General features: G+C 39.3%; 1 protein-coding gene across 2 annotated transcripts in view; it reads right to left on the bottom strand.

Moving 5' to 3' along the window:
* tasp1 (taspase, threonine aspartase, 1) overlaps positions 1 to 26,456 on the bottom strand; it is a 144,390-nt gene that overhangs the window by 62,215 nt on the left and 55,719 nt on the right. For both annotated transcript variants that reach the window (XM_063056141.1, XM_063056140.1), the window contains exon 7: positions 17,293 to 17,399. In XM_063056141.1, coding sequence (XP_062912211.1) covers positions 17,293 to 17,399 — 107 coding nt within the window. The remainder of the gene's footprint in view (positions 1 to 17,292; positions 17,400 to 26,456) is intronic.

The raw sequence follows: 26,456 nt of genomic DNA, 5'->3' as shown, positions 1-26,456 counted from the left end.
CATAATTTATTTGTCCTTGGATAGGCATGAAATCATGTTTCATGAATTTGACTGAGTTTTTTTTTAAAAAGCAGGCAATTAAGAAGACTGAGAAGGGGAAGCAACAAACATTGTCTACATTGACTTCAGTAAGTCCTTTGACAAAGTCCCGTGTGGTAAGCTTGTCCAGAATTTTAGAACACATAGGATCTACAGTAAGTTAGCAAACTAGATACAAAATAAGTTTGGTAGTAGGAGACAGATGGTGTCGGTGGAAGTTTTTTTTATATTAGACTGAAGGCCAGTGACCAAAGGTGTAGCAAAGAGATCAGTGCTGAGTCCTCTGTAGTCTGGCATACATATTAATGATTTGGATGAGAATGTTAGGTGGCATGATTAATAACTATGTAGATAATATCAAAACTGGTGGTAGAGTGGACAGCAATGAAAATTGTGGAAGGTTGCAGCAGGATATAGATCAACTGGGAAAGTGGGCAAAGGTATAGCAGATGCAGTTTAACTTGGAACACTGTGAAATGATGCATTTTGGGAAGTTAAACTAAGGCAGGACAATCCAGCAGCATACAGAGTGCCTGACAGGGCCTTGAGGAGTTTTGTTGAACAGCGAGACTTTGTTCATATTTCCCTCAAAACTGGAACACAGGTAGACAAGGTGGTGACGAAAGTGCACGGCATACTTACTTGCCTTTATCACTAAGGATAAGAGTTGCAATGCCAAGTTAGAGGTACAAGACTCTGGTTAGATTACACTTGGAGTACCATGTGCAGTTCTGGTTAAAACACTGTAATATTGATGTGGTTAATTTAGAGAGTGTGCAGAGAGTGTTGCCTGGGTTCACTTGAATTATCAGGAGAGATTATATGGGCTGTTTTCCCTGGTGTAAAAATGGCCATGTCATGACATGATAAAAATATATAAAATTATGAGAGGCATAGGTAGGATAGATGGTAAATGTCTGTTTCTCATTAAACAGTAAAGGTACAAGGTTAGACAGTAGATTTAAAGGGGACCTGACGGGTGAACATTTCACACAAAGGGTAGTTGGTATCTGGAACTAGCTGCCAGAGTGGTAATAGAGGTAGACTGCAACAACATTTAAGAAGCATCTTGACAGGTATCTGAACAAACAAGGTACAAAGAGATATGGAGTTAATGCAGGCAAGTGGGATTAGTGTAGATGGGCATGATGGTCAGCATAGATGTGGTGGGCCAAAGAGCCTTTTTCTATGCTGTAGAACTGTACAGTTCTAATCAAAGTTAACAGCAAATTTTTGAATGGCTTTGACACATGTCGAAAGTTCAACTACACAAAATACTTTTAGTGGAAATAGGAGCTAAGGGACTTTCACAAAAATAATGAAAAAACCCTTTCCTAGATTAATACAGAAAGAACACCTGATAAATTGAGAAACATTCGTTTTGGAAATCCAAATGATAAAATCATTGAACAACAAATATGATGGAGAGGAAAGTCTTTACCATCAAAAAATATACTCCATCTAAAACTCAGCTATAATTAACTTTAAAAATTCTCAGTGTACTGAATTAGGAAGGCATGTGATGGAATTATTTAGGCAGAAAAACTGTTATATTGTGAATTGACCAACACAAATATCCCCATCTACTGACAAGAAAAAGAATAACAATAGCAGAAACTCATAAAACCAAGAACACTAAATTTGAAGGTTGCCATGACAGGTAATTATTTTAGGCATATGGTATATCCGCTTAATCATTGTCTTTTAAACATGCTAAGTAGACACCAAATAATCTGCATTCACCAACATTCATATTTTAGTAGTGAAACGTTGTAATGAGTTGTGGACTTCACCAATACAGTTCTGGATTATCTGCAGCTCCCTCCAACAGAGAAAGAGAAAACAAGAAAGTACTCAGGACTCGGGGAGGGAACAGAAACCCATAAACCATCAACAGCTAAGTTACTGTTAGTAACCAGCCCTTCTATGTTTCCCGAATTGAGGACCTTCTTTAGGATGATAATAGTAGTAACAACATATCAATTACGTGTCCAAAATGCAGAATTAATAATACATCAGAAAATCCTGTTTACATCACCTCAGCAAGAAGCAAAATCTGCAATTTGTGCAACAAGTTGAAATAATGCAGTACCAATCTCAAAAGCATCCCAATGCGTTCAGAGTACCGGGTTTCTCACACTCTCCTATTTACTTTCACTCAAACCATTTAAATGTAATCTTTACCTAACTTCACCTGCTTTAGCTCCTCTTTTCTAGTTAGCTTCATTGTCTGAAACCTAATGCCTGGAAAAAGCACTTGTCTAAGGGTATTTAATAGTAATATTTTAAATACTTATTTGCGATTTGTGCAATTTATAAACCATTAAAGTAACAAGATGCAGCAGGCAAAGCTTGCTTCTGCAAAAAGAAACACTCTAAAATTCTCCTATTTATCAAATATAGAACACAATACTACAGCACAATACAGGCCCTTTGGCCCACAATGTTGTGCCAACCCTTGAACCGACTGTCAGATCAATGCAACCCTTCTCTCCTACAAAGCCCTTCATTTTTCTGTCATCCATGGGTTTCTTAAATGCTTGATCCAAATATAAATCAAGTGGATTCTTCAAGCCTGAATTCCTGTACATGCATGCCTAAAAGAGAGCTGATGCCAAAACAAATATGATGCCAGGGTAAACATCTGAAGGAGATTGTACTGTTACAACAAATTTCATACTTTGCAACACACACAAAATGCTGTAGGAACTCAGCAGGTCAGGCAGCTTCTATGGGAAAGAGTAAACAGTCAACGTTTTGTGCCGAGACCTTTTTCAGGACTCATGCTTTACAAGTTTTCCCATTAAGTGTAGATTGAGGCAACTCAGATTGTGTAGATGGAGACAACTCGACCCTCTGAGTGAAGAAGTTTCCCCTCAAGTTCCTCTTAAACATTGCGCTTTCATCCTTAACCCAGACGCTGGTTGTAGTCCCACCCAAATTCAGTAGAAAAAGCCTGCTTGCATTTACCCTATCTAGACCTCTCATAATTTTGTATACCTCTATCAAGTCTCCTCTCAATCTTCTACATTCTCAAGAACACAGTCCTAACCAATTTAACCTTTCTTTATAACTCAGGTCCTCCAGACCCAGCAACATCGTTGTAAATTTTCTCTGTATACTTCCTACCTTGTTTACATCTTTCCTATAGTTAGGAGACCAAAATTGCACACAATACTCCAAATTGGGCCTCACCAACATCTTATACAACTCAACTCAACATCCAATCTCCTGTACTCAATACATTGATTTATGAAAGCCAATTTGCCAAAAGCTTTCTTTATGACCCTGTCTACCTGTGACTCTACTTTCAACAAATTATGGACCTGTTTTACCAGATCCCTTTGTTCTACCACACTTCTCAGTGCCCTACTATTCACTGTGTATGACCTACCCTGGTTGGTCCTAACCGAAGTGCAAAACATCGCACTTGTCTGCACTAAATTCCATCTGCCATTATTCAGCCCCTTTTTCCAGCTGATTTAGATCCCTCTGCAAGCCATGATAAGCTTCCTCACTGCCCTCAATCTTGGTGTCATCTGCAAATTTGCTGATCCATTTAACAACATTATCATCCAGATCATTGATATACTGTAGATAACAGACAATCAAGGAACCAGCACCGATCCCTGAGGCAAATACAGAACCAGTCAGAAAAGCAACCCTCTACTACCACTCTCCCCGACAAAGCCAATGTCTAATCTAATTTACTACCTCATTCTGAATACTGTACAACTGAAACTTCTTGACCTGCCTCCCATGCAGGACCTTGTCAAGTGCCTTACCAAAGTCCACGTAGACAACATCCACTTTCCTGGTAACTTTCTTGAAAAAACTCTATCAAGACTGGTCAGACATGACCCACCACACACAAAATTATACTGACTATCCTTAATCAGTCCATGTCTATCCAAATACTTATATATCTGGTCCAATAACTCCCACAACAGATGTCAGACTCACAGGCTGATAATTTCCTGGTTTATATTTACAGCCTTTTTTAAACAGAGGAACAACGTTGGCTATCCTCCTATCCTCTGGTACCTCCCCTGTCACAAAGGATGATTGAAGTATCTCTGCTAGGGCCCTGACAAATTCTGCACTTGCCTGCCATAGGGTCCGAGGGAACAACTTGTCAGACACTGGGGATTAACATACCCTGATGTGCCTCAAGGTAGCTATCACCTCCTACTCTGTAAGCTGTCCAGAGTACACTAAGTTGATGCTGGTTTGCCTCACTTCTGTAGACTCAGTGTCCGTCTCCTTCAGTTAGAAGAAAACCATTTGTACAGGTCATCTCCAGGTTCCATTCCTATCAACTGTTCTCAACCTAGACAGTTTGAAAGTCAGAAATGCATTTGTAAAACAAGTTCCCACATGGCAGAAGCTGCCTGCAGCTGCAAGCAAGTCCATCCTGCCAGTCTCTTAAATTTTTGTTTGAATGTACGAGTTGTACATAAATCAGGTATTTGTAAACTGAACTTGAAATTTACACCGAGTATAAGAATCAAAGTTAGAATCGGCATAGTTATTCGTTTTCTGAAATCACTATTCTTAATGGCTTTCAAATTCAAATGCCGTTTTGAATTCACTGCTGCTTAGTCACAAATCTGTAATTACCTACTGACAAAACTGTGAAAGTACTTTTATCACGAGGCATTTATTTCATGATCAACTTAACATGGTGCAAAAAAGCATAGTATCTGTCTCAGTCCTGATCCCCTGACTTGGAACATCTGGTGGTTAAGAGTGGTCCAGTCTATCTGCCAAGGGAGTTCTCCATTGTCATTCTGGTAGCAATATACATTTCAGTCCTGGCAAAATCAAGTTGGCACTGAAGGAGCTGAGCACCATGATCAACAGTCACAAAACAGCACACCCTGATGCCTCCCTAGTCATTGTGGGGGTGGCTTCAATCAAGCTAGCTTGAATAAGTCTCTGACAAACTATCAGTGATAATAAACCTACTTCTTGATGGCTTTGTGGCCAAGTTTTCAGATGTTAAAAAAATAGGTGGAGGGGCAGGTAATGGTGAAGAAGCAGAGGGACTACAGAAAAACTTAAGACATATAAAGAGAATGGGCAAAGAGGTGGGAGATGGAATACAGTGTTGGGACATATATGGTCATGCACTTTGGAAGAAGAAAGAAAGGTTTAGACTTTTATAAATGGAAAGAAAATCCATTAATTTCCAGAGTACTAGAATATAAAAGCAAGGATGTAAGTTAAGGACACCAGTTAGGCCTCGTTTGGAGTACTGAGAGCAGATTTGGGCCCCTTATCTAAAAAGCGGTGTGCTGATATTGGAAAGGGTTCAAAGGAGGTTCACAAAAATGACTCTGGGATTGAAATCTTATCATATGAGGAGTGCTGATGGCTCTGGGCCTGTATGCACTGGAATTCAGAATGAGGGGAGGGGGAATCTCACTGAAACCTATCACATGTTGAAAAGCCTTGACAGAATGGATGTAGAGAGGATGTTTTCTATGGTGGAGGAGTCTAACACCAGAGGACACAACCTCAGAATAAAGAACTTTCATTTAGAAAGGAGATGAGGAAGAATTTCTTAGGTAGAGAGTGGTGAATCTGTGGAATTCACTGTAATATGTGGCCGTGGAGGCTAAGAGATTGGGTATATTTAAGGCAGAGGTTCATTGATAGATTCTTGATTAGTCAGGGCATGAAGGGATATGAGGAAAAGGCAGGAGATTGGGGCTGAGGTGGAAATGGATCAGCCATGACTAAATGGTGGAGCAGACTCAATGGGCCGAATAGCCTAATTCTGCTCCTATGATTTATGGTCTTACGATTCTGATTTCTGATTCTGAATTCAGGGTAATGAACAAGCGTTACCTAGGAAATCCAATATATACATTGTCTTCCCTTTGAAATCCACATCCAGAAAAAAGGAGCTATAACAAATAAATTGACAAATATTAAAATAATTGTAATATCTTACTTCTTACTCAGCATTTGGATACACATTTAAGTCTCATAAGACCTTGGATAAGAATAAAAGTTTTCTTGTTCTGTTCAGTCACTGTCTGAAGGTAGTTATTCCTCTGAAGTAACAACAGACAATGAAAATAAATTAAGAAAATTTCCAGCTTTGCCAAGCTAGATTCCAGTTTGTTTCCTTTCTTAAGAAGGCGGCCTTGAATGCAGAATCCGAAAAGCATTGTCTGCTTGAGCAACCAAAGAGAATTAAGTGTTACTCTTCATTATAAAAGCCATCCCTGAAGCAAGACGCTAAAAAAAATCCAAAATACATAAAATGCAAGGTAACAATGTGGCATTACATACTAGCTTTAGAGACCATTACTCCTTTGACTTGAAAGCCTGCAGCTTCCAGATATTTGAGTTAATCTGAACTATATAGTTGCTTTATTCCTATTATGACTTTTTGTATAGTGCTCAAGAGAAAAATTTAAAACCATAAGGCACAGGAGCAGATTTGGGCCATTCAGCTCTTAAGTCTGCCTCGCCATTCAATCAAAGCTGATTGCACGAATGAGTGAATTAATAATCACTACTACTCAGTAAGGATTTAGAAGTGTCTTTTGATTTAAATACTGGCAGTCAAGAGCAAAGCATACATCATAATTAAGACTCCCAGTAGTCCACTGTCAAATAAAATATGTAGCAAATTTGAATGAAAACAAAAACATTGTGGAAATACTCAGCATGTCAAACACCACTACTCAAACAGAAAAAGAGTCAATACTTTCTGCTCTGCAATTTAATGTTAGATTCCAAGTTCTCAAAGTTCTGAAAATGGTCATTAACCTAAAAGAGGTCCCAACTAAGCCACTTCTAGCATTTTCTGTTTTTATTTCATGTTTCAAGCATCTGCTAATAATAGCTTTTTCAACTTTAAGATGAAAAATTAGAGAGGAAGCAGAACTTAAATCTTCATTTACACAATAAAAGCTTAATTATTTTTCCAGAAAACTACAGAGTCTGGTTACATATACAAATTATAAATTAGATCAATCTCAGGCACTTATATTGCAACCATTGATCCTTGATTGACATGAAAATTATCAAATCACCTCTTCTCTCACTGGAGACATTATCACATATACACCCAAAAAAATGCCTTTACTCATATACAAAGCTCTTTCTCGGACATCACTTATTTCCTCTTAGTTTTGAGCTACTATTATTTTACGTTGTGTTTCATTATGGATATTTGACCATACATGATATCAATTTCTTAAATGATCAATCTCTCTCGCTCACTCTCATTTCATAGCCTTTTTGTTCTTTGTTCATGTTTTCTATAATCTTCCCCTTCCTTCCAGTCCTGATGAAGAGGAATAGTGTGTTGCTGTTTCAAAGCAACTAAATACGTACTTTGATAATAACTTCACCTTGAACTTTGATCTTTGAATTGATTGCTGCGGATACATATAGATTTTTTTTGTGTGCCATACTCTGCCAGAGCCTCGGCAACCACTTTTTTCAAGTGGTTGTCTTGGAGAAAAGATTCTGTGAGTGGTCCCCCACGTCCTTCTCACAGAGCAGTCTCTTTTTTTTTTACGAGGCTGAGTTGCAAGCTCGACACTCAACCCAGCACGGATGGAAAGAGTGTCCGGGAGTGGCCCGACTGGGTTCGAACTCAGGAATCTTCGCTCCGGAGTCTGGCGCTGATGTCGCTGTGCCACCAGCCGGCCTATATACAGGTGGCCCTCGTTTTCCGTACGTTCGCTTTACGACACCTCGCTGTTATGAAAGACCTGCATTAGTTACCTGTTTTCGCTAACAGAAGGTGTTTTCACTGTTACGAAGAAAGGCAGAGCGCCCAAACAGACAAGCTCCTCCCCTGGAACTGCATTCTAGCTGGCAATGCTTAAACACGTGCTTTATCTCAATTTATTTTGTGCATCCATTAGCAAGATGAGTTCTAAGGTATCGGAAAAGCCTAAAAGAGCTCGTAAGGGTGTTATACTTAGCGTAAAACTGGACATAATTAAGCGTTTCAATCGTGGTGAATGAAGTAAGGACACTGTCTGCGCGTTGAACTTGCCTGCATCCACCATTCGCACTATTTATACGCAGAGAGAGAGAGTTTTGAAAGCTGCCGATGTTACTGTTGGTTCTGCTCGTAGCAAAGTGGTCTCTCTTCATTGGCATCCAATAATGGATAAAATGGAAAGACCATTGCTTGAGTGGATTGATGGGTGTACAAAGCGTCGTGTTCTGTTAAGTTTTCTTATACTTAAAGAGAAATCAGTCAATCTTTTTAGATTAGATTAGATTTCCTCCAGAAAGATATCACAGAAACACAGGACAAACAAAGACTAAAACTGACAAAACCACATGATTATAACATATAGTTACAACAGTGCAAAGCAATACTGTAATTTGATAAAGAACAGAACATGGGCATGGTTAAAAAAAAGTCTCAAGTCCCAATAGCCCCATCACCTCACGCAGACCGTAGAAGGGAGAAACTTTAATAAGCTGAAACAGGAAGCACTGGCCGATGGTGATGAAAGTGTTGCGAAAGTGGAATTTAAAGGTAGTCATGGGTGGTTTGATTGGTTTCTGAGGCGAGGGCAGCTTCATAGTTTAAGCAGTGGTCCCCAACCTCCGGGCCGCGGACCGATACATTGCCGCGAAGAATGCAATGGTGCAGCGGTAGTCGGAACGCACCCAGCACATCTTTAAGAGCCAAAATAAACAAGCTAATTAATTAGGTGCCGCCCGGCACTTAAATGTCGGCCCAGATCAGAGACGATTGCCGATTGCGTCAGTTGGTTATTCATATAAGCAAGTGTTTAATTGTGACAAAACTGCAATTTATTGGAGTCTTCCCAATTCCGGTAAGTGAAACTACACTGTACATACATTATTTCTACTTTATATAGGCTGTGTATTTTTATGTGTTATTTGGTATGATTTGGCAGCTTCATAGCTTAAAGGTTACTGGAGAGAGTGTTTCTGCCGAGAGCGCTTGCGCTGTGTTTCTGCCGACAGCACTTCCGCGAGATTTTCGCTGTGCTAGTCAGTGCTGCAGAAAAGTATTTCTACTTTATATAGGCTGTGTATTTATCATATCATTCCTGCTTTTACTATATATTACTGTTGTTTTAGGTTTTATGTGTTCCTTGGCATGATTTTGTAGGTTATTTTTTGGGTCTGGGAATGCTCAAAAAATTTTCCCATATTAATAAATGGTAATTGCTTATTCACTTTACGACATTCCGGCTTACGAACCGTTTCATAGGAACGCTCTACCTTCGGATAGTGGGGGAAACTTGAGTATATATATATACAGTAGCAATTTATGTGGTGGGTGTGCAGCCAGAACCTGAAGGGTCAGACGTGACTGCATGTGTGACAAATAGAGAACAACAAGAGAACAGGAAGACAATTGGAAAGTGCTTCAATGCCTGAACCTGTACATATACGTGTGTGTGCCAAATTTACACATGTTTGGCAGCAATTGTCAGTGCACCCATTAATGCATATATGCTGCCTGACCGGATGAGTTCTTCCAGCATTTTGTGAATGTTAAGTTCATTTCTCTTTTCACAAGCTGCCTGACTTGCTGAGTGTCTTCAGTATTTTCTGTTTATATGTTGCTTTAATTGTAGTTTGTGTTGGGCACGGGGGCCAAGTGGTTAAGGCGTTCGTCTAGTGATTTGAAGGTCACTAGTTCAAGCCTCAGCTGTGGCAGCGTGTTTGTGTCCTTGAGCAAGGCACTCATTGCTCTAGTGTCTGTGCGAGGAGTGGCGCCCCATACAGACGTCCAATCTGCGCCTTGTAAGGCATGAAAATGCCCAACGCAGGCCCCTCATGGTCTGAGTCGATGTTCCCTCCCCTTTAATTGTAGTATACATATATTTGCAAAGCTCTGGAAAAAGAGCAAAGGAGAAGATAAATTAGTCCTGATGAAGGGTCTTGGCCCAAAATGTTGGGTGTTTATTTCTCCCCATAGATGTTGCCTGATCTGCTGCGTTCTTTCAGTATTCTGCAGATGCTGGAAATCTTCACGGTCTCTCTCAGGCTTTACAAGGTTGGAATAAAAGTCCTATTCAGCCTTGTCAAAAGCTTTGGGGGTTATGGACATATACACCATTGATTGTGCTTCCATCTGATTGAGTCATAAGATGTTCACTAATGCCACAGACTGAATCGCTGAGACATCAGACCAGCTCATACTTAATGGCAAAGCTTACTCTGTGAAGATGGCATTCCTCAATCAGTCTGCCCCTTCAGAAAAAAATTGTACTCATATCTTGTTTGAACTGCTCATCTCCTATGTCATTCTGCATGCCAATGTTGATCTCAAAGCAGTGATGTTGTCAGCAAGCTGAAAAATGGAGTTGGAACTGTGTTTAGCTACACAGTCATAAGTGTAAAGCGAGTAAAGCGTGGGAATAAACACACAGTCTTGTGGCGTACTTAATGTAAATACTAAATACAAATATTTTCTGGCGGTGTATGGGCACTTTCTCAGTTTAGACACAAGACTGAATAGTTACCACTGGGTAAGGTGGGTCAAAATGGGTTGCCACTAAGGTTTTCACAGACACATGCAGCATCCTAGAAAGAGGTGAAAATTATTTGTAATCACACTCACTAAGGGTTCAAGGCCAATAGTGTTTTGTATCATAGCAATATCAAGAAAGAGAATGCACAGAAAATAAAAAAAGGGATTAATGTAGGATTAGTGTAGGTGTGCAGTTAATGGTTAGTGCAGACTTGATGTGCTGAAAGGACAATTTCCAAGCTGTACGTCTCTATGAATTTCTATAATAGTAATAGGTTTGGCAACCAGTCCCAAATTCCCTACCATTATGAGCAAAAAAAAAAGATGCAAAACTCTGTCAATCAAGTGACATTTTTTCCAATGACTGTAATTATCCAATTACAAACTAAAGTGACCCCCCGCCACTTTATAGATATATTTGGAATTTGATTTTCCCTAAAAATGTTAGCAATAAGTTATCAATCTTTTTTGAGACAACTTCAAAGGCAAAAATGTTTCTATCATACATCAATTACGATGAATTATTATACTCTACAGGTATAGGCAACAAGCTAAAAGCAAAATGAGAGGAAAAAGACTAGAAATTGAACTTAATATTCAGTAAAACAGCTAAAACTTTATTGTGCATTGGTTCACAAATTTATATTTAGATAAACAATGGTTGTTTTTAAACTTTACATTTAAAACAGCAAAATATTTTGCTATGACCAGCTCACAATTCAAATTTGGAAGGAAAGAAAGCACTAATGAAGACCAATAATAATTAAAGCATCTACTTTTCCTGACCTTCCCTTTAAAAATTCATCCCAAGCGGGATGAAGAGTAAATGGAGATTTTTATCTGCATAGTTACCTCAAAAAGGCAGCATCCATTATTAAGCCTCACATCACCCAGGACATGCCCTGTTCTCATTGCTACCATTGGGGAGGTGATACAGGAGCCTGAACATACACACTCAATGCTTTAGGAACAGCTTCTTCCCCTCCACCACCAGATTTCTGAATGGACAATGAACCAATGTACACTATCTCAGTATTTTTCGCTCATTTTCTGCACTACTAATTTATTTTTAAAATATATTTCATATTTTAATTTATAGGTTTTTTAATTATTATGTATTGCACTGCAAAACAACAAATTTCACAACACTATGCCAGTGATACTAAATTCTGATAATTGTGGTATTGGGGGGTAGGGGGAGCAAATTTATCACCTGCAATATATAAGCCAAGTATTATTTACTTGTTTCCCTAAAAAAACCTCACAACACCTTTTTCTCCATGAGAAGGCTTCTTGGAACATTTCAATCAAGTGTTCATCCCTCACCCAATCTACTCTTGAGAGGCCCGTGATCCAATTACTTTAGATCAATGGCATCAGAAATCTGCTCATTAAAGATTTCTTACTTGTTTATTAAAGATTTGAAAATTTCTACATTAAGGGAAGTCTCATATTGAATAGAAATATATGTGTTAATTTTCAGAGGGCTTTATTCGATCACCACTACCCCTAATTTTTGAAAATCAACTGTCTTTATTAGCACTCTCCAGTATTTTCAACTAGATTTGCATGGGCAAACTTGGACCAACGAATGGCACTCAATTATAGAATAGCTGAGACAACACTGTTTAAGTCAGAGACTGCAACTTTACACTCACAAATTGCCAAGAGGCCGTTGTCCAGAACACTAAAGTAGCAACATTAGCTAATCTTTCCAATGTCTAGAGTAAGAATCCTGTAACATACAGTAATTCATTAGTTTTACTGTTTTTCCTCAATGAGAATCAACCTTCTATTGAACAGTGATATTTTTCTTGTCATGTATCTTAGCATTGAAAAGAATTGCAAAATTATTAAACACCCATCAATAAAGTCAAGTACTTTATATTAAAATATGTTTAAAATAGCAAAGTATCAATCCCTTGATTCTCTACTAGTGATAATATCAGTCATTTTCAGCAAATGATGTATTTCAAAATTATTTGCAGATTACAGTTCTTCACATCAGTCATTAGTCACCACTTTAACCACAAAGACAACAGTGGTAATTTACTTTCAAATCAGCCATATACTTGAACTCAGCACAATTTCACTACAGCATGAATTAAACTGAACTGCAAACACTATGGAGGCAGGCAAAAACAAGTATTAAATTTAAAAAAATGCTGGAAGTACTTTGGGGACCACACACATAGAAAAAATGTTTCAAGTGATGAACTTTAATCAGAGTAAATTAGAGTAGGAAATGTTAAAGCATAACAGGTCTTAAGGTAATACAAAGGCAAAGGAAATTAAGGGTGGTGGTTGGAAAGGATTTGGAAGCTCAGGATCAAAGGGACTGAACAAAAATGTTCCACATAACAGTCATCTAACCTTTATTTAGTATCCTCAGCATTGCATGGAGAAAATAAAGTTTACTAAACTGAAAGAAAAATACATAAAGAATTCTTTGCTGCTACAATTCTACAATTTGGAAGCAAAACAAAATCATGCTACAAAAGCACAAATATTTCTGATAAAAACCAATGTTAGAATAAAACCTGTTTCTTTGTTAAGCTTTGATGGGAAACTGAAAGACAGTTGTCTAGAAGTTGCAGACTGCCCTTTTGATCTAGAGTTAGGCAGGGTTCTACGTTCAAATCACATTACTGGTCATTTGAATGATAATAGACAGTTTTCTGACTAAAATAGCTTCAATTTCTTGCAAGTACCAAAGTACAGGCTTACAGATTAATGAAATATACCTTAACTGGCTGAAATATCAATAGTATTTTGTTCTGAGAATATCAAAGTATGCATAGTTTAAATAATCAGGAAATTCTGCTCAACAGCTGGCATGTTCATTATCATGCATTCCAAACATCTCCTACCAATGTGCCTTTCAACTTAAGAGACTGACAACTCTTTTGTTTTCTTCTGGCCTGGACTGTTTCCAACATCTTTTCACTTCCATTTCTGGAATTGTAATTCAGACTTTCGTTTCAAATGGCAAAATCTTGTCAAAGATTTCATCTAAAATCCTGATCATGTTAATGTCTAGATAAGTCTCTTTTTTAATTGTGTAACTATTTCCGCCATTATGACATGACATACTATAGTTAAGGATATACCTTGGATTTTCAAGTCTAATCTTAAAAAATGTTGGAGCATTTGGAAAAAAATCTCTTTTAAGAGACCTGGGAAAAATCTTTGAAAGAAGACCCAAATCAATTTAACAGAACATCATTATGTGAAATGGTTAGGGTCAACCACAGTAGAGATATTAAAGGAATTTCTAAGAAAAGATCAGAATACAGTACATTCGGATAAATTGGGACATATCAGGACCAGTACATTTTGGCCCAATTAATCAAATGCCCATTTAGCTGAAGGTTCATGGAAATAGTTAAAAATGTATATAAAAGACAAACGACTGTTTAACTGAGTTACAAATTATGTATTTAAATTAAACACAGAACAACTTAGAACACTATCAATACTGCTACAGTACTGTAAGACTGTGTATTAGTTCCTAACAGTCATGTATGAAGGAATTCATCCAGAGTACTCTGCCATGTTCTTTCAATTGACTGAAAATGAAGAAAATTAGTGCAGATATCAGCACCCAATTGCCCACCATTGAGAACACCTACCATAAACGCTGCCTGGGCAGGGCGAAAAACATTATCAAGAATGCATCTCACCCTAACCATGGACTTTTCACTCTCCTCCCATCCGGTAGGTGCTACAGGAGCCTCCGCTCCCACACCAGCAGGCACAGGAAGAGCTTCTTCCCTGAGGCTGTGACGCTGCTGAACCTCACATCACAGCGCTAAGCAGTATTGCACCCATAGTGTACCGTCTCAGTACTTTTATATTTATGTGCTGTAGCACTTACTTTTTATTCGCAGTTATTTTGTAAATAACAATATTCTTTGCATTTCTGGTCAGATGCTAACTGCATTTCATTGGCTTTGTATCTGTACTCGGCAAAATGACAATAAAGTTGACTCTAATCTAATCTAATGTAGAAAACAGACTGCCTTCATACAATGCCATTGATGATTGCGTACTCCCAAATCTTCATTTTCATTATAACATTCAAGATGATTGTCAAAACCGTCAAATTCTCCACTGTTCCTAACTTGCTGAAATAGTGAAATCATTTTCACTCCCGGCCATTTCTGGCATCTCCAAGCCTGACTGCTTGAAACCGCAGTGAGTAAAACAGTTCTGAATTGTCTTATTGCTTATTTCTCGCCAACTATCAGTAACAAATATCACTGCTTTTTGAATACAAACACACACAACTGACGCTATTTAAAAACTATTCACTCTAAGCATGGTGTAGTGTCTAATAGCGAGACAAGTGCACACATCTGACACCAATTAGAACTGTTTAGCAATAGTCTCCTGCCCCAATTAAGTGGCATAGTGACCTAAGTAAGTGGCTACCTGGTTAACTGATGGCCTAATTAACTGGAATGTACTTTACTTGTAACTCTGTTTGGGTAAACCTATTTGTTTTTGGCAGACTGAATAGATAAATATACTTTCTGAATCTACAGTTAAAGGTTCTTGAAGCTAAAGGTCTATCAGATGAAATTGATGCATGGCTTTCTTCAACAATTTTGTAATGTTTTTATTGTTTTATGATTAGCTTCAAAAGGAATTACAGTGGTGCTAGAAAGTTTGTGAACCCTGCAAAATTTTCTCTATTTCTGCATATGACCTAAAATGTGATCAGATCTTCATGCAAGTCCTAAGACTACATAAAGAGAACCCAATTAAATAATATAAAATAATTATACTTGTTCATTTATTTATTGAGAAAAATGATTCAATATTACGTGTATTTGTTGGAAAAAGTATGTGAACCTTTGTTTTCAGTAAGTGGTGTGACCACTCCCCTGTACAGCAATAACTTCAACCAACCAATTATGGTAACTGTTGATCAATCCTGTACATCAGCTTAGAGGAATTTTAAGGCATTCCTCCTGACAAAACTGCTTCAACTCTGAGATATTGCTGGGCTTCCTTGCTTGAACTCCATGCTTCAGGTCCTTCCACAACATTTCTATAAGATTAAGGTCAGGACTTTCCAAAACACAAATTTTCTTTTTTTTAAACCATTCTGTTGTTGATTTACTCTTGACTTTCGGATCACTGTCGTGTTGCATTATCCAACTTATATTAAGCTTCAGGTGATGGACCGCTACCCTAACATTCTCGTGTAAAATGCCATGATGCAATTTTGAATTCATTGTTCCCTCAACGATTCCAGGCCTTAAGACAGCAAAGCAGCTCCAAACCATGATGTTCTTTCCACCATACTTCACAGTTGGGATGAGGTTTTGGTGTTGGTGTGCAATGTCCTTTTTTCCTCCAAACACGGAAGTTCAACTTCTGTCTCATCTGTCCAAAGAACATTGTTCCAGACACACTGCAGAACATCCAGGTGGTCCTTCCATAAACACCATTCTTGTTCAGTGTTTTTCTTAAAGTGGACACATGAACAGAGACTTTAGCAAGTTCTAGAGATTTCTGCAGGTCTTTTGCTGCTATCTTTGGGTTCTTATTTACCTTCTTCAGCATTGTACATTGTGCTCTTGGCGTTATCTTTGCAGAATGCCTACTCCTAGGGCAAGTAGCAGCAGTACTGAGTTTCCTCCATTTGTAGACAATTTCTCTTACTCTGGACTAATGTACACTCAGGTCTTTAGAAATACTTTTGTAGCCTTTTCCAGCTTCATGCATCTCTCCAATTCTTCTTCTTCTAAGATCCTCTGAAAATTGTTTTGATCGAGGCATGGTATACATAAACAGATCTTTCTTGAGGACAGCAGGCTCTGTCAGTAACCTGATTTTCTGTGTCTTTTTTTATAGGGCAGAGCACCTCTACAACCCATACCTCCCATCTCATCTCATTGATTGGAACAGCTGACTCCAAATAGCTTTTGTAGAAGGCATTACCCCAGAGGTTCACATACTTTTTCCAACAAATACATGGAATACTGCAAAATTTTTCTCAATAAATAAATGAACAAGATGTTTATTTGAATTAGTCACAACATGTTTTGCTCTATAACTATCTATTCCTTTTAGATATTAAACTCAATTGTATTGTTGATATGAAATGAATTCAACAAAACTCAAATCTAAATCCTTATAAAATCTGCCAATATAAATAAATATATCACTGACTAACAGTGAAAGTTTACAATTTACAAGTTCTATCATAAATATTCTTTTGCACATTTCCCTCATGATGGTGAGTGAGCGAAGGGGACAAATTTAGGGAGGGAGCATGGGTTTACATCAATTATCCCCAAGTTCTAGAGTTTCTAATCTTGATTAGGGTGGAAAATATTGATTGAAAGCCAAGCACTAAACCCCTCAAGAAATAAAGAGAAGTTTCTGGGCATTTGCACACCTCTCAACTACAGATCTAATTTTGTCTCTGTTGAACTGATATTAAGCAAAGGGAATGATTTTTTTCTTTTGTATTTGCAGTCTGCTGTCTTTTGCACATTGGTTGTTTGTCCATCTTGTTGGATGCGGTATTTCATTGAATCTATTGTGTTTCTTGATTTACTGTGCATGCCGCAAGAAAATGAATCTCAGGGTTGTATATGGTGACATATATGTACTTTGATAATAAATTTACTTTGAACTTTAAATAGATTAGCATGTTTATACAAGTCATGTTTTAGGTCTAATTTTAAACTTAAAACTATTCTCGTTACATTTAGTGTAAAAAGAAATACACTAACGTTTTCAGACACTTCTCTTCTCTTCTTTGTCTGAATCATTTCTGTTTCCACCTTCTCTGCAAGCTCCAGTTTTCGTCTGTTTTTCCTAAACGCAGATAAGCTGAATTCTAAATAGGATTAAAAGAACACTATTTTTATTAAAAAAGCCAAAATAACAACAAATTCTGGAAATATTCAGCATGTTAGTTACTACCACTGCCACTTGTCATACATATTTTTTTAAGTCTCTATCACATCTACTTCCCTCATGTCTTTTTCACTATTTTTAAACAGATCATGATCTATAGCCCTATTGGTTTCATATGAAGGATCCTGCAATGTTAATTTTTTCCTTCTCTACTATTTGTAATAAATGTATGTACATAATTTGATTTGCTAATAGCATTAATTACTCTTCAAAACAATAACCGATAAATGGAAATAATGTGACAAATCCAATCAAATACAAGTACAAAATTGAAAATGGACTTGAAATACATTAAGTTTTAACAGTATTTTTATTCAAGAACATTGTTTGGTTAATAAACTCAGCTTGTGACACAATACTGAGACAATATATAGCTGAAAGGTATTCTTTATCTTTAACTGATGCATAGTTTCAGTCTGGCCAGCTGAGAGGTAGAAGGGAAACATAAAAGTCTGGTTTCCATTGCTGCTGTTAATAATTGTAAAGCCAAGAGGTTGTGAACGTATGGAAGTGGCTTGAGAAAGAAAAAGTGATTTTGCAATGTATTTTCAATTAACAACAATTTTTGCATTTAAACTGATTTTCTTTTAAAAGGTAAATTAATGGGGTGCAAGGATCACTGTTGACTATTGACTATTTTGTATTGTGTAAAAAGCCAGTTTTAAATACCATATTTTGGGTCTACATACATACTCAGAAAAAAATGACATACCGGTATGCTAAGCAAATAAAAACCAGCTGAACATGATTAGAAAACTAAAATTACTGCTAAGATATTGAAACAGGGCCGTCCTGATCCTGAAGCAAAGGAGCACCATCAAAATTTCCTCCATAAGATATAGGAGCAGAAGGCCATTTGGCCCATCAAGTCTGCTCTGCCGTTCAATCATGGGCTGATCCAATTCTTCCAGTCATCCCCACTCCCCTGCCTTCTCCCCATACCCCTTGATGCCCTGGCTAATCAAGAACCTATCTATCTCTGCCTTAATGCACCCAATGACTTGGCCTTCACAGCCGCTTGTGGCAACAAATTCCATGGATTTACCACCCTCTGACTAAAGTAATTTTTCTGCATCTCTGTTCTAAACGGACGTCCTTCAATCCTGAAGTCGTGCTCTCTTGTCCTAGACTCCCCTACTATGGGAAATAAATTTGACATATCAAGTTGCTTTTCATTGTCATTTCGACCATAAACTGCTGGTACAGCACACAGTAAAAATGAAACAATGTTCCTCCAGGACCATGGTGCTACATGAAACAACACAAAACTACACTAGACTAAGTGAGACAACACAAGGCTACACTAGACTACGTAAAACAACACAAAAACTACACTAGACTACAGACCTACACAGGACTACATAAAGTGCACACAACAGTGCAGGGCAGTACAATAAATAATAAACAAGACAATAGGCACAGTAGAGGACAAATTATAATATAATAATAAATGATGTAGATGTCAGTCTAGACTCTGGGTATTAAGGAGTCTGATGGCTTGGGGCAAGAAACTGTTGCACAGTCTGGTCGTGAGAGCCCGAATGCTTCGGTACCTTTTGCCAGACGGCAGGAGGGAGAAGAGTTTGCATGAGGGGTGCTTGGGGTCTTTCACAATGCTGTTGGCTTTACGCATGCAGCGTGTGGTGTAAATGTCTCTAATGGTGGGAAGAGACACCCCGATGATCTTCTCAGCTGACCTCACTATCCACTGCAGGGTCCTGCGAACCGAGATGGTGCAATTCCTGAGCCGGGCAGTGATGCAGCTGCTCAGGATGCTCTCGATACATCCTCTGTAGAATGTGGTGAAGATGGCGGGTGGGAGATGGACTTTTCTCAGCCTTCGCAGAAAGTAGAGACGATGCTGGGCTTTCTTGGCAATGGAGCTGGTGTTGAGGGACCAGGTGAGATTCTCTACCAGGTGCACACCAAGAAATTTGGTGCTCTTAACGATCTCAATGGAGGAGCCGTCAATGTTTGGCGGAGAGTGGTCGCTCCGTGTTCTCTACTCCGTTCAGGCCTTTTAACATTTGGAATGTTTCTATGAGGTCCCCCCTCATTCTCCTGAACTCCAGGGAATAAAGCCCAAGAGCTGCCAGATGTTCCTCATATGATAACTCTTTCATTCCTGGAATCATTCTTGCAAATCTTCTCTGAACCCTCTCCAATGTCAGTATCTCCTTTCTAAAATTGGGAGCCCAAAACTGCACACGAGTGCCTTATAGACCCTCGACATCACATTCCTGCTCTTATATTCTATATCTCTAGAAATGAATGGCAACATTGCATTTGCCTTCTTTATCACCAACTCAACCTGGAGGTTAACCTTTAGGGTATCTTGCACAAGGATTCCCAAGTCCCTTTGCATCTCTGCATTTTGAATTCTCTCCCCATCTAAATAATAGTCTGCCCATTTATTTCTTCCACCAAAGTGCATGACCATACACTTTCCAACTTTGTATTTCATTTGTCACTTCTTTGCCCGTTCCCCTAAACCAGGGGTCCCCAACCTTTTTTGCACTGCAGACCGGTTTAATATTGACAATATTCTTGCAGACCGGCCGACCCCAGGGGTGGGGGTGGGGGGGTAGGGTTGCCAACGGACAAGAGTAGCAGTCACATACATTGTGTTTACCCCGAGAAAAACTACCATGACCATTAAGCCTTGCTCGGGCACCTGTGTGTGCATGCCTGTACATGCCAATTTTTTTTTCTCCAAATCATTTTTGGCGGTTCTGTTCGGGGGGGTGGGGGGTGTTAATATCGACCGGTATATAGGTGATAAGTGGCTGATACACTCAATTTCATTTCTAAAAGGGATTATCTAACGAATTTAATATTAAACACACAGCGCATATTTTCCTCGCATGAATATAGTGATAAGTCAATTATCAGGCGAGGACAGTGGAGCTTGAAGTAAATGTTGAACGAACTTCCAGTAGAAGTGGTACAGGCAGGTTCGATATTATCATTTAAAAAAAAATTGGATAGGTATATGGACAGGAAAGGAATGGAGGGTTATGGGCTGAGTGCAGGTCAGTGGGACTAGGTGAGAGTAGCGTTTGGCACGGACTAGAAGGGCAGAGATGGCCTGTTTCCGTGCTGTAATTGTTATATGGTTATATAAATCACTTATAAGTCAATAGCATCATAACATTTTAAGTAACGTTTGGATATTAAACACACAGCACATATTTTCCCCGTATGAACATATAAAATCATTGCAACACACCAATATCGCTGAATCAGTGGGAGCCCTGGGCTTGTTTCCCTGCAACAAGACGGTGCCATCGAGGGGTGATGGGAGACAGCGATACTCGAAGGGGGTTCCTTATGTCCAGTCTATTCTGCAATTTAGTTTTCGTTGCATTCACTGCAGAGATATGTTGGAAATGGAAGCAACGTTTTCAGTGCTTTTGTGGCTATCTCAGGATATTTAGCCTTGACTTTGATCCGGAATGCTGGCAGAGATGTTACGTCAAACGTACTTTTCAGCCCACCGTCATTTGCAAGCTCGAGGAGTTGATCTTCTTCCCACGCTGCCACGGATGACGCGTACGTAATGACCTTGCGTGCATTCAAGTTCAACAGTGGGCGTGACAGGGAATGAGGGGAGGTTTCCTCGCGGCCCGGTAGCACATGCTTTGCGGCCCGCTACCGGTCCGCGGCCCGGTGGTTGGGGACCGCTGCCCTAAACTACCTAAGTCTCTCTTCAGGCTCTCTTGTTTCAACACTACCCACTCCTCCACCTATCTTTGTATTATTGGCAAATTTAGCCACAAATCCATTAATCCCATAGTCCAAATCATTGACGTACATCGTAAAAAGCAGCTGTCCCAACACTGACCCCTGTGGAACTCCACTGGTAACTGGCCACCAGCCAGAATAGGATCCCTTTATTCCCACTGTCTGTTTTCTGCCGACCAGCCGATGCTACACCCATGCTAGTAACTCCTCTATAATTCCATGGGACCTTATCTTTCTCAGCAGCCTCATGTGCAGCACCTTGTCAAAGGCCTTCTAAAAATCCAAGTACATATCTACTGAATCTCCTTTGTCTACCCTGCTTGTAATTTCCTCAAAATATTGCAGTAGGTTAGTCAGGCAGGATTTTCCTTTTAGGAAACCATGCTGGCTTTGGCCTTTCTTATCAGTTGCCTCAAGGTACTCTGTAATCTCATCCCTAACAATCAATTCCAACAACTTCCCAACCGCTGATGTCAGGCTAACAAGTCTATAGTTTCCTTTCTGCTGCCTTCCACCCTTCTTAAATAGTGGAGTAACATTTGCAATTTTCAAGTCATCTGGTACAATGCCAGAATCTATTGATTCTTGAAAGATCATTGTTAATGCCTCTGCAACCTTTCCAGCTACTTCCTTCAGAACCCAAGTGTGCATCCATCAGGTCTAGGAGATTTATCCCACCCTCAGACCATTAAGCTTCCTGAGCACCTTCTCAGTTGTAATTTTCACTGCACATATTTCACTTCCCCGACTCTCTTGACCGTCCGGTCCTCCACTGTGAAGAGTGATGCAAAATATGCATTCAGTTCCTCTACCATCTCTGCGTCTCTCATTACAATATCTCCAGCATCATTTTCTGTTGGTCCTATATCTACCCTCAACTCTCTTTTACCCTTTATATATTTAAAAATGCTTTTAGTATCTTCTTTGATATTAGTCGCCAGCTTCCTTTCATAATTCATCTTTTCCTTTCTAATGACCTTCTGAGTTTCCTTCTGCAAGTTTTTATAAGCTTCCCAATCCTCTATCTTCCCACTGGCTTTGGCTTCCTTGTATGTCCTCTCTTTTGATTTTACTATGGCTCTGACTTCACTTGTCCTTCCTCCATTTGAAAATTTCTTCTTATTTGGAATATATCTGTCTTGCACTTCCCTCATTTTTTCGCAGAAACTCCAGCCATTGCTGCTCTGCTGTCCGTCCTGCTAGTGTCTCTTTCCAGTCAACCTTGGCCAGTTCCTCTCTCATGCCGTTGTAATTTTCTTTATTCCATTGAAACACAGACACATTGGAATTTAGTTCTTCCTTCTCAAATTTCAAAGTGAACTCCATCATATTGTGATCACTGTCCTGTAACGGTTCCTTAATCTTAAACTCTCTTATCACCTCTGGATCATTGCACAACACCCAATCCCCTAGTGGGCTCAACAACAAGCTGTTCTAAAAAGCCTTCCCTTCGACATTCTACAAATTCTCTCTCTTGAGGTCCAGTACTGGCCTGGTTTTCCCAATCCACTTTCATGTTAAAATCCCCAACGATTATCACGACATTGCCCTTCTGACACGCCTTTTCTATTTCCTGTTGTAATTTGTAATCCACATCCTGGCTGCTGTTGTATACAACTGCCATTAGGGTCCTTTCACCCTTGCCATTTCTTAACTCAACCCTTACAGACTCTACACCTTCTGATCCTATGTCATCCCTTTCTAATGATTTAATATTATTTCCGATACACAGGGCCACACCACACCCTCTGCCTACTAAGCTATCTTTCCGATACACTGTATATCCTTGGATGTTCAGCTCCCAACGGCAGCCATTCTTTAGCCAAGTTTCAGAGATGGCCACAACGTCATACGTGCCAAATTTGTAGCTGAATTACAAGATCGTCCATTTTATTTTTTATGCTGCGTGCATTCAAATTTAACATTTTCAGTCCAGTATTCGTTGCTTTCTGTTTTAACTACACCATTTAGAGCATTGAATTTAAATTAAATAAAACAGAAAATGCTAGAGATACTCAGCAGATCAGGTGGCAAGTAAGCAAAAAATAACTTAACTGTCATCTATTAATTCAATTTCTCTTTCCCACGCGGTATCTTTCCTGCTGATTATCTCAAGTATTTCTCATTTTTAGTTGAGTTTAATTTCAATATAGTGTGGAAAAAAAAGGCTAAAAATGTAGGTCATATCGCACATGTGAAGGGGGAGAAAACTACTACATTTACAATTATTAGCACTCAATGACCTCATACACATAAATTAAAACTCTTCAGATTTAAGGGCACACAGAACCTTTTCCAACTTTGATCCTTCATTTTATTATCAGCAAAAAAAATCATAGCCAGAAAAAAAATTGATTATAAACAAATGGGGATGAAACAAAATAGTGAACTCAACATAACAAAGTTAGCAAGAACTAGAGTCGAGAAGGGATTGTGTGCAATAAAGCAAGCTTACATGGAAGACAAGAGTTTGAGAATATGAGCTGATCAAAATGGCGCTGCTCTATAACTTTTGAATTTTTTAGGGCGAAGTATTTTTAAAACTTCAGTGAAAGTTATTAAAAGGCTGTAATGATGGATCACCCAATTAATCTCATTAGTCTGTTCTTTCTTCACACTTGGTATGCTAGCATTTATAGCAAGAGGATTTGAGTACAGGAGCAGGGAGGTACTACTGTAGTTGTACAAGGCCTTGGTGAGCCCACACCTGGAGTATTGTGTGCAGTTTTGGTCGCCTAATCTGAGGAAAGACATCCTTGCCATAGAGGGAGTACAAAGAAGGTTCACCAGATTGATTCCTGGGATGGCAGGACTTTCATATGAGGAAAGACTGGATCGACTAGGCTTATACTCGTTGGAATTTAGAAGATTGAGGGGGGATCTTATTGAAACGTATAAAATCCTGAAGGGATTGGACAGGCTAGATGCAGGAAGATTGTTCCCGATGTTGGGGAAGTCCAGAACAAGGGGTTACAGTTTGAGGATAAAGGGGAAGCCTTTTAGGACCGAGATTAGGGAAAACCTTCTTCACACAGAGAGTGGTGAATCTGTGGAATTCTCTGCCACAGGAAACAGTTGAGGCCAGTTCATTGGCTATATTTAAGAGGGAGTTAGATATGGCCCTTGTGGCTAAAGGGATCAGGGGGTATGGAGGGAAGGCTGGTACAGGGTTCTGAGTTGGATGATCAGCCATGATCATACTGAATGGTGGTGCAGGCTCGAAGGGCCGAATGGACTACTCCTGCACCTATTTTCTATGTTTCTATGTTTCTATCTGCTTTTTTATTTAATTCTCTTTTGCATGTTACTACTAAATATTCCATTTAAATTTTGCATGTTATTACTAAATTTCAAACAGTACATTTTCTATTTCAGCAAATTGCCATAGTGAGGGAAAGGGTGGGTGGGAATTGGGAATCAGGTAGAGAGAAAAGTTCCTTCTCTCCCTTTCATACACCAGGGTCCCAGTGGGTCACAGCATGGGAATCAGCACTTGGTGAGCCAGTTGCTCAACCAAAGAGATCTCAGAATAGCCAGAGAGTGGGTATTCTGAGACCCAAACATAAATATTCCATGGCCCCTTGACAAATTATTGATCACTGTACGAACCTACTCGTTTATTCCTTTCCTAACAAAAGTGTTAGGGAACGTTCTGGAGTTATGCAAGTTCAAGCAAGAACCAGTCTTCAGTTCTTATTGTAAATTGCAAGCAGTAAATTGAAGTTAAATTGCCCCATGGACTAAAGAGATATGGTTTGCAAAGTGGCGACCGTGTGTGTTTGTGTGGATCAGACATTCTGGAATAGTTTGGTGAGACAGGGCCACCAGTTGCGAAAGGTGGATACAGACCATTTGGGACGCCAGAGGGGTGTGTATTTAATCGTTTGGGAGACTGTATAGTAGTATACTTGTCTGTGAGTGTGTTGTGTGCTTTAAGAATAAGCTTGAGACTTTGGGGTAACAGACTTTTATATGAAAGACAATACAATAGACATCGTGAGTTCAGAAGCACATAAGTGGAAGACTGCAGAGTACATACTCTGTGGTTTTAAGTATGTACTGTTTAATTTTTATCCATCCCTTATAATTTGTTTAATATGGGAATTAGTGTGGAGATATTTGAAGGAGAGGTTATACTCAGGTATATCTGTTAGGATGGCACCTGTTGAGGTCAGACAACGGAATATCGACCTCAGCTAGCACTCGACACTGATTACGACCATTCATAAACCCTTCACCCCCACCAGGGAAAAGCAGAGCATTTTTTCAGTTGCCCCAACTTAAAGTTGCTTGTAGGGATTCAGACTTCTGGCGTTACCTTGAGAAAGTGATTGAAATTCACCAGATGCACCAAAATTTATGCACTTATTGGTAAAAACAAAATGGCCAAGGAATATGTGGAACAGTATGGCCCAGGAAATACAGGATGGTACATGGGCAAATAGTGGGCATGTCAGTAACAGTGATATTGCTTCTTTAAGAGGGTAGTGAGGCAGTGACTGGGGGGAGGTGACAATAACTGGAGAATGATAGTGTCAGTAGCTCAGAGAGTTGATAAGCCTGCCATGGATTATGCACAGTATAAATATCGAGCATATGAGGAGTACTCAGGGTTGGACAATCCAATGAGGGATGATCCAGTCTTCCTGACAATGCTGAAGGAAGGCCTGAGCTCAGCCCACTAGGAAGTTTTAGATTTGGGGATAGCAGTGGGATTGACCTACCCTATGACAGTATCATGGGCGAGGGAGATAAGACCAGAAGAAGGGGAAGAGAAATCATAAAGTGGCTGTAGTGAATGTAGCTGCTAAGAAGACACAGAGGCTTGCTTTGTCTGCCAACAACCAAGGCACCGAGCAAGGAATTGTCTGCATATACATAGAAAGGAGATGATTTGTTACATCTGTGGCAACAAAGGCCATCTTTGGAGAGAGTGTCCTAGAAAGGAACAAAGGTGTGAAAATTGTTAATCAAAGCAGGCAGAATCCACAGTGACTTCTCTGTCCAATTTGAACGTCAACCAGATTATAGAGCTGGTGAGGTCAGCATCCAGGTCAGCCAAATGGTTGAAGGTAGCCTCTAATGCCAGTGGTCACTCATGGATGTACACAAGAGGTTTATTAAGGGGACGGTAATATGAAACAAAGGGTCGTCAGTATCAATAACTGATGTACCATTGTCCATGACTGGAGAAGCAATTTACATTACCTGTGCAGGAGGTGAAACTGAGGGC

The sequence above is a fragment of the Mobula hypostoma genome, chromosome 8 (assembly GCF_963921235.1).
Source record: "Mobula hypostoma chromosome 8, sMobHyp1.1, whole genome shotgun sequence".
Taxonomy (NCBI): domain Eukaryota; kingdom Metazoa; phylum Chordata; class Chondrichthyes; order Myliobatiformes; family Myliobatidae; genus Mobula; species Mobula hypostoma.
The sequence above is the reverse complement of the archived record's forward strand: the minus strand, read 5'-3'. Positions and strand labels throughout refer to the sequence as shown.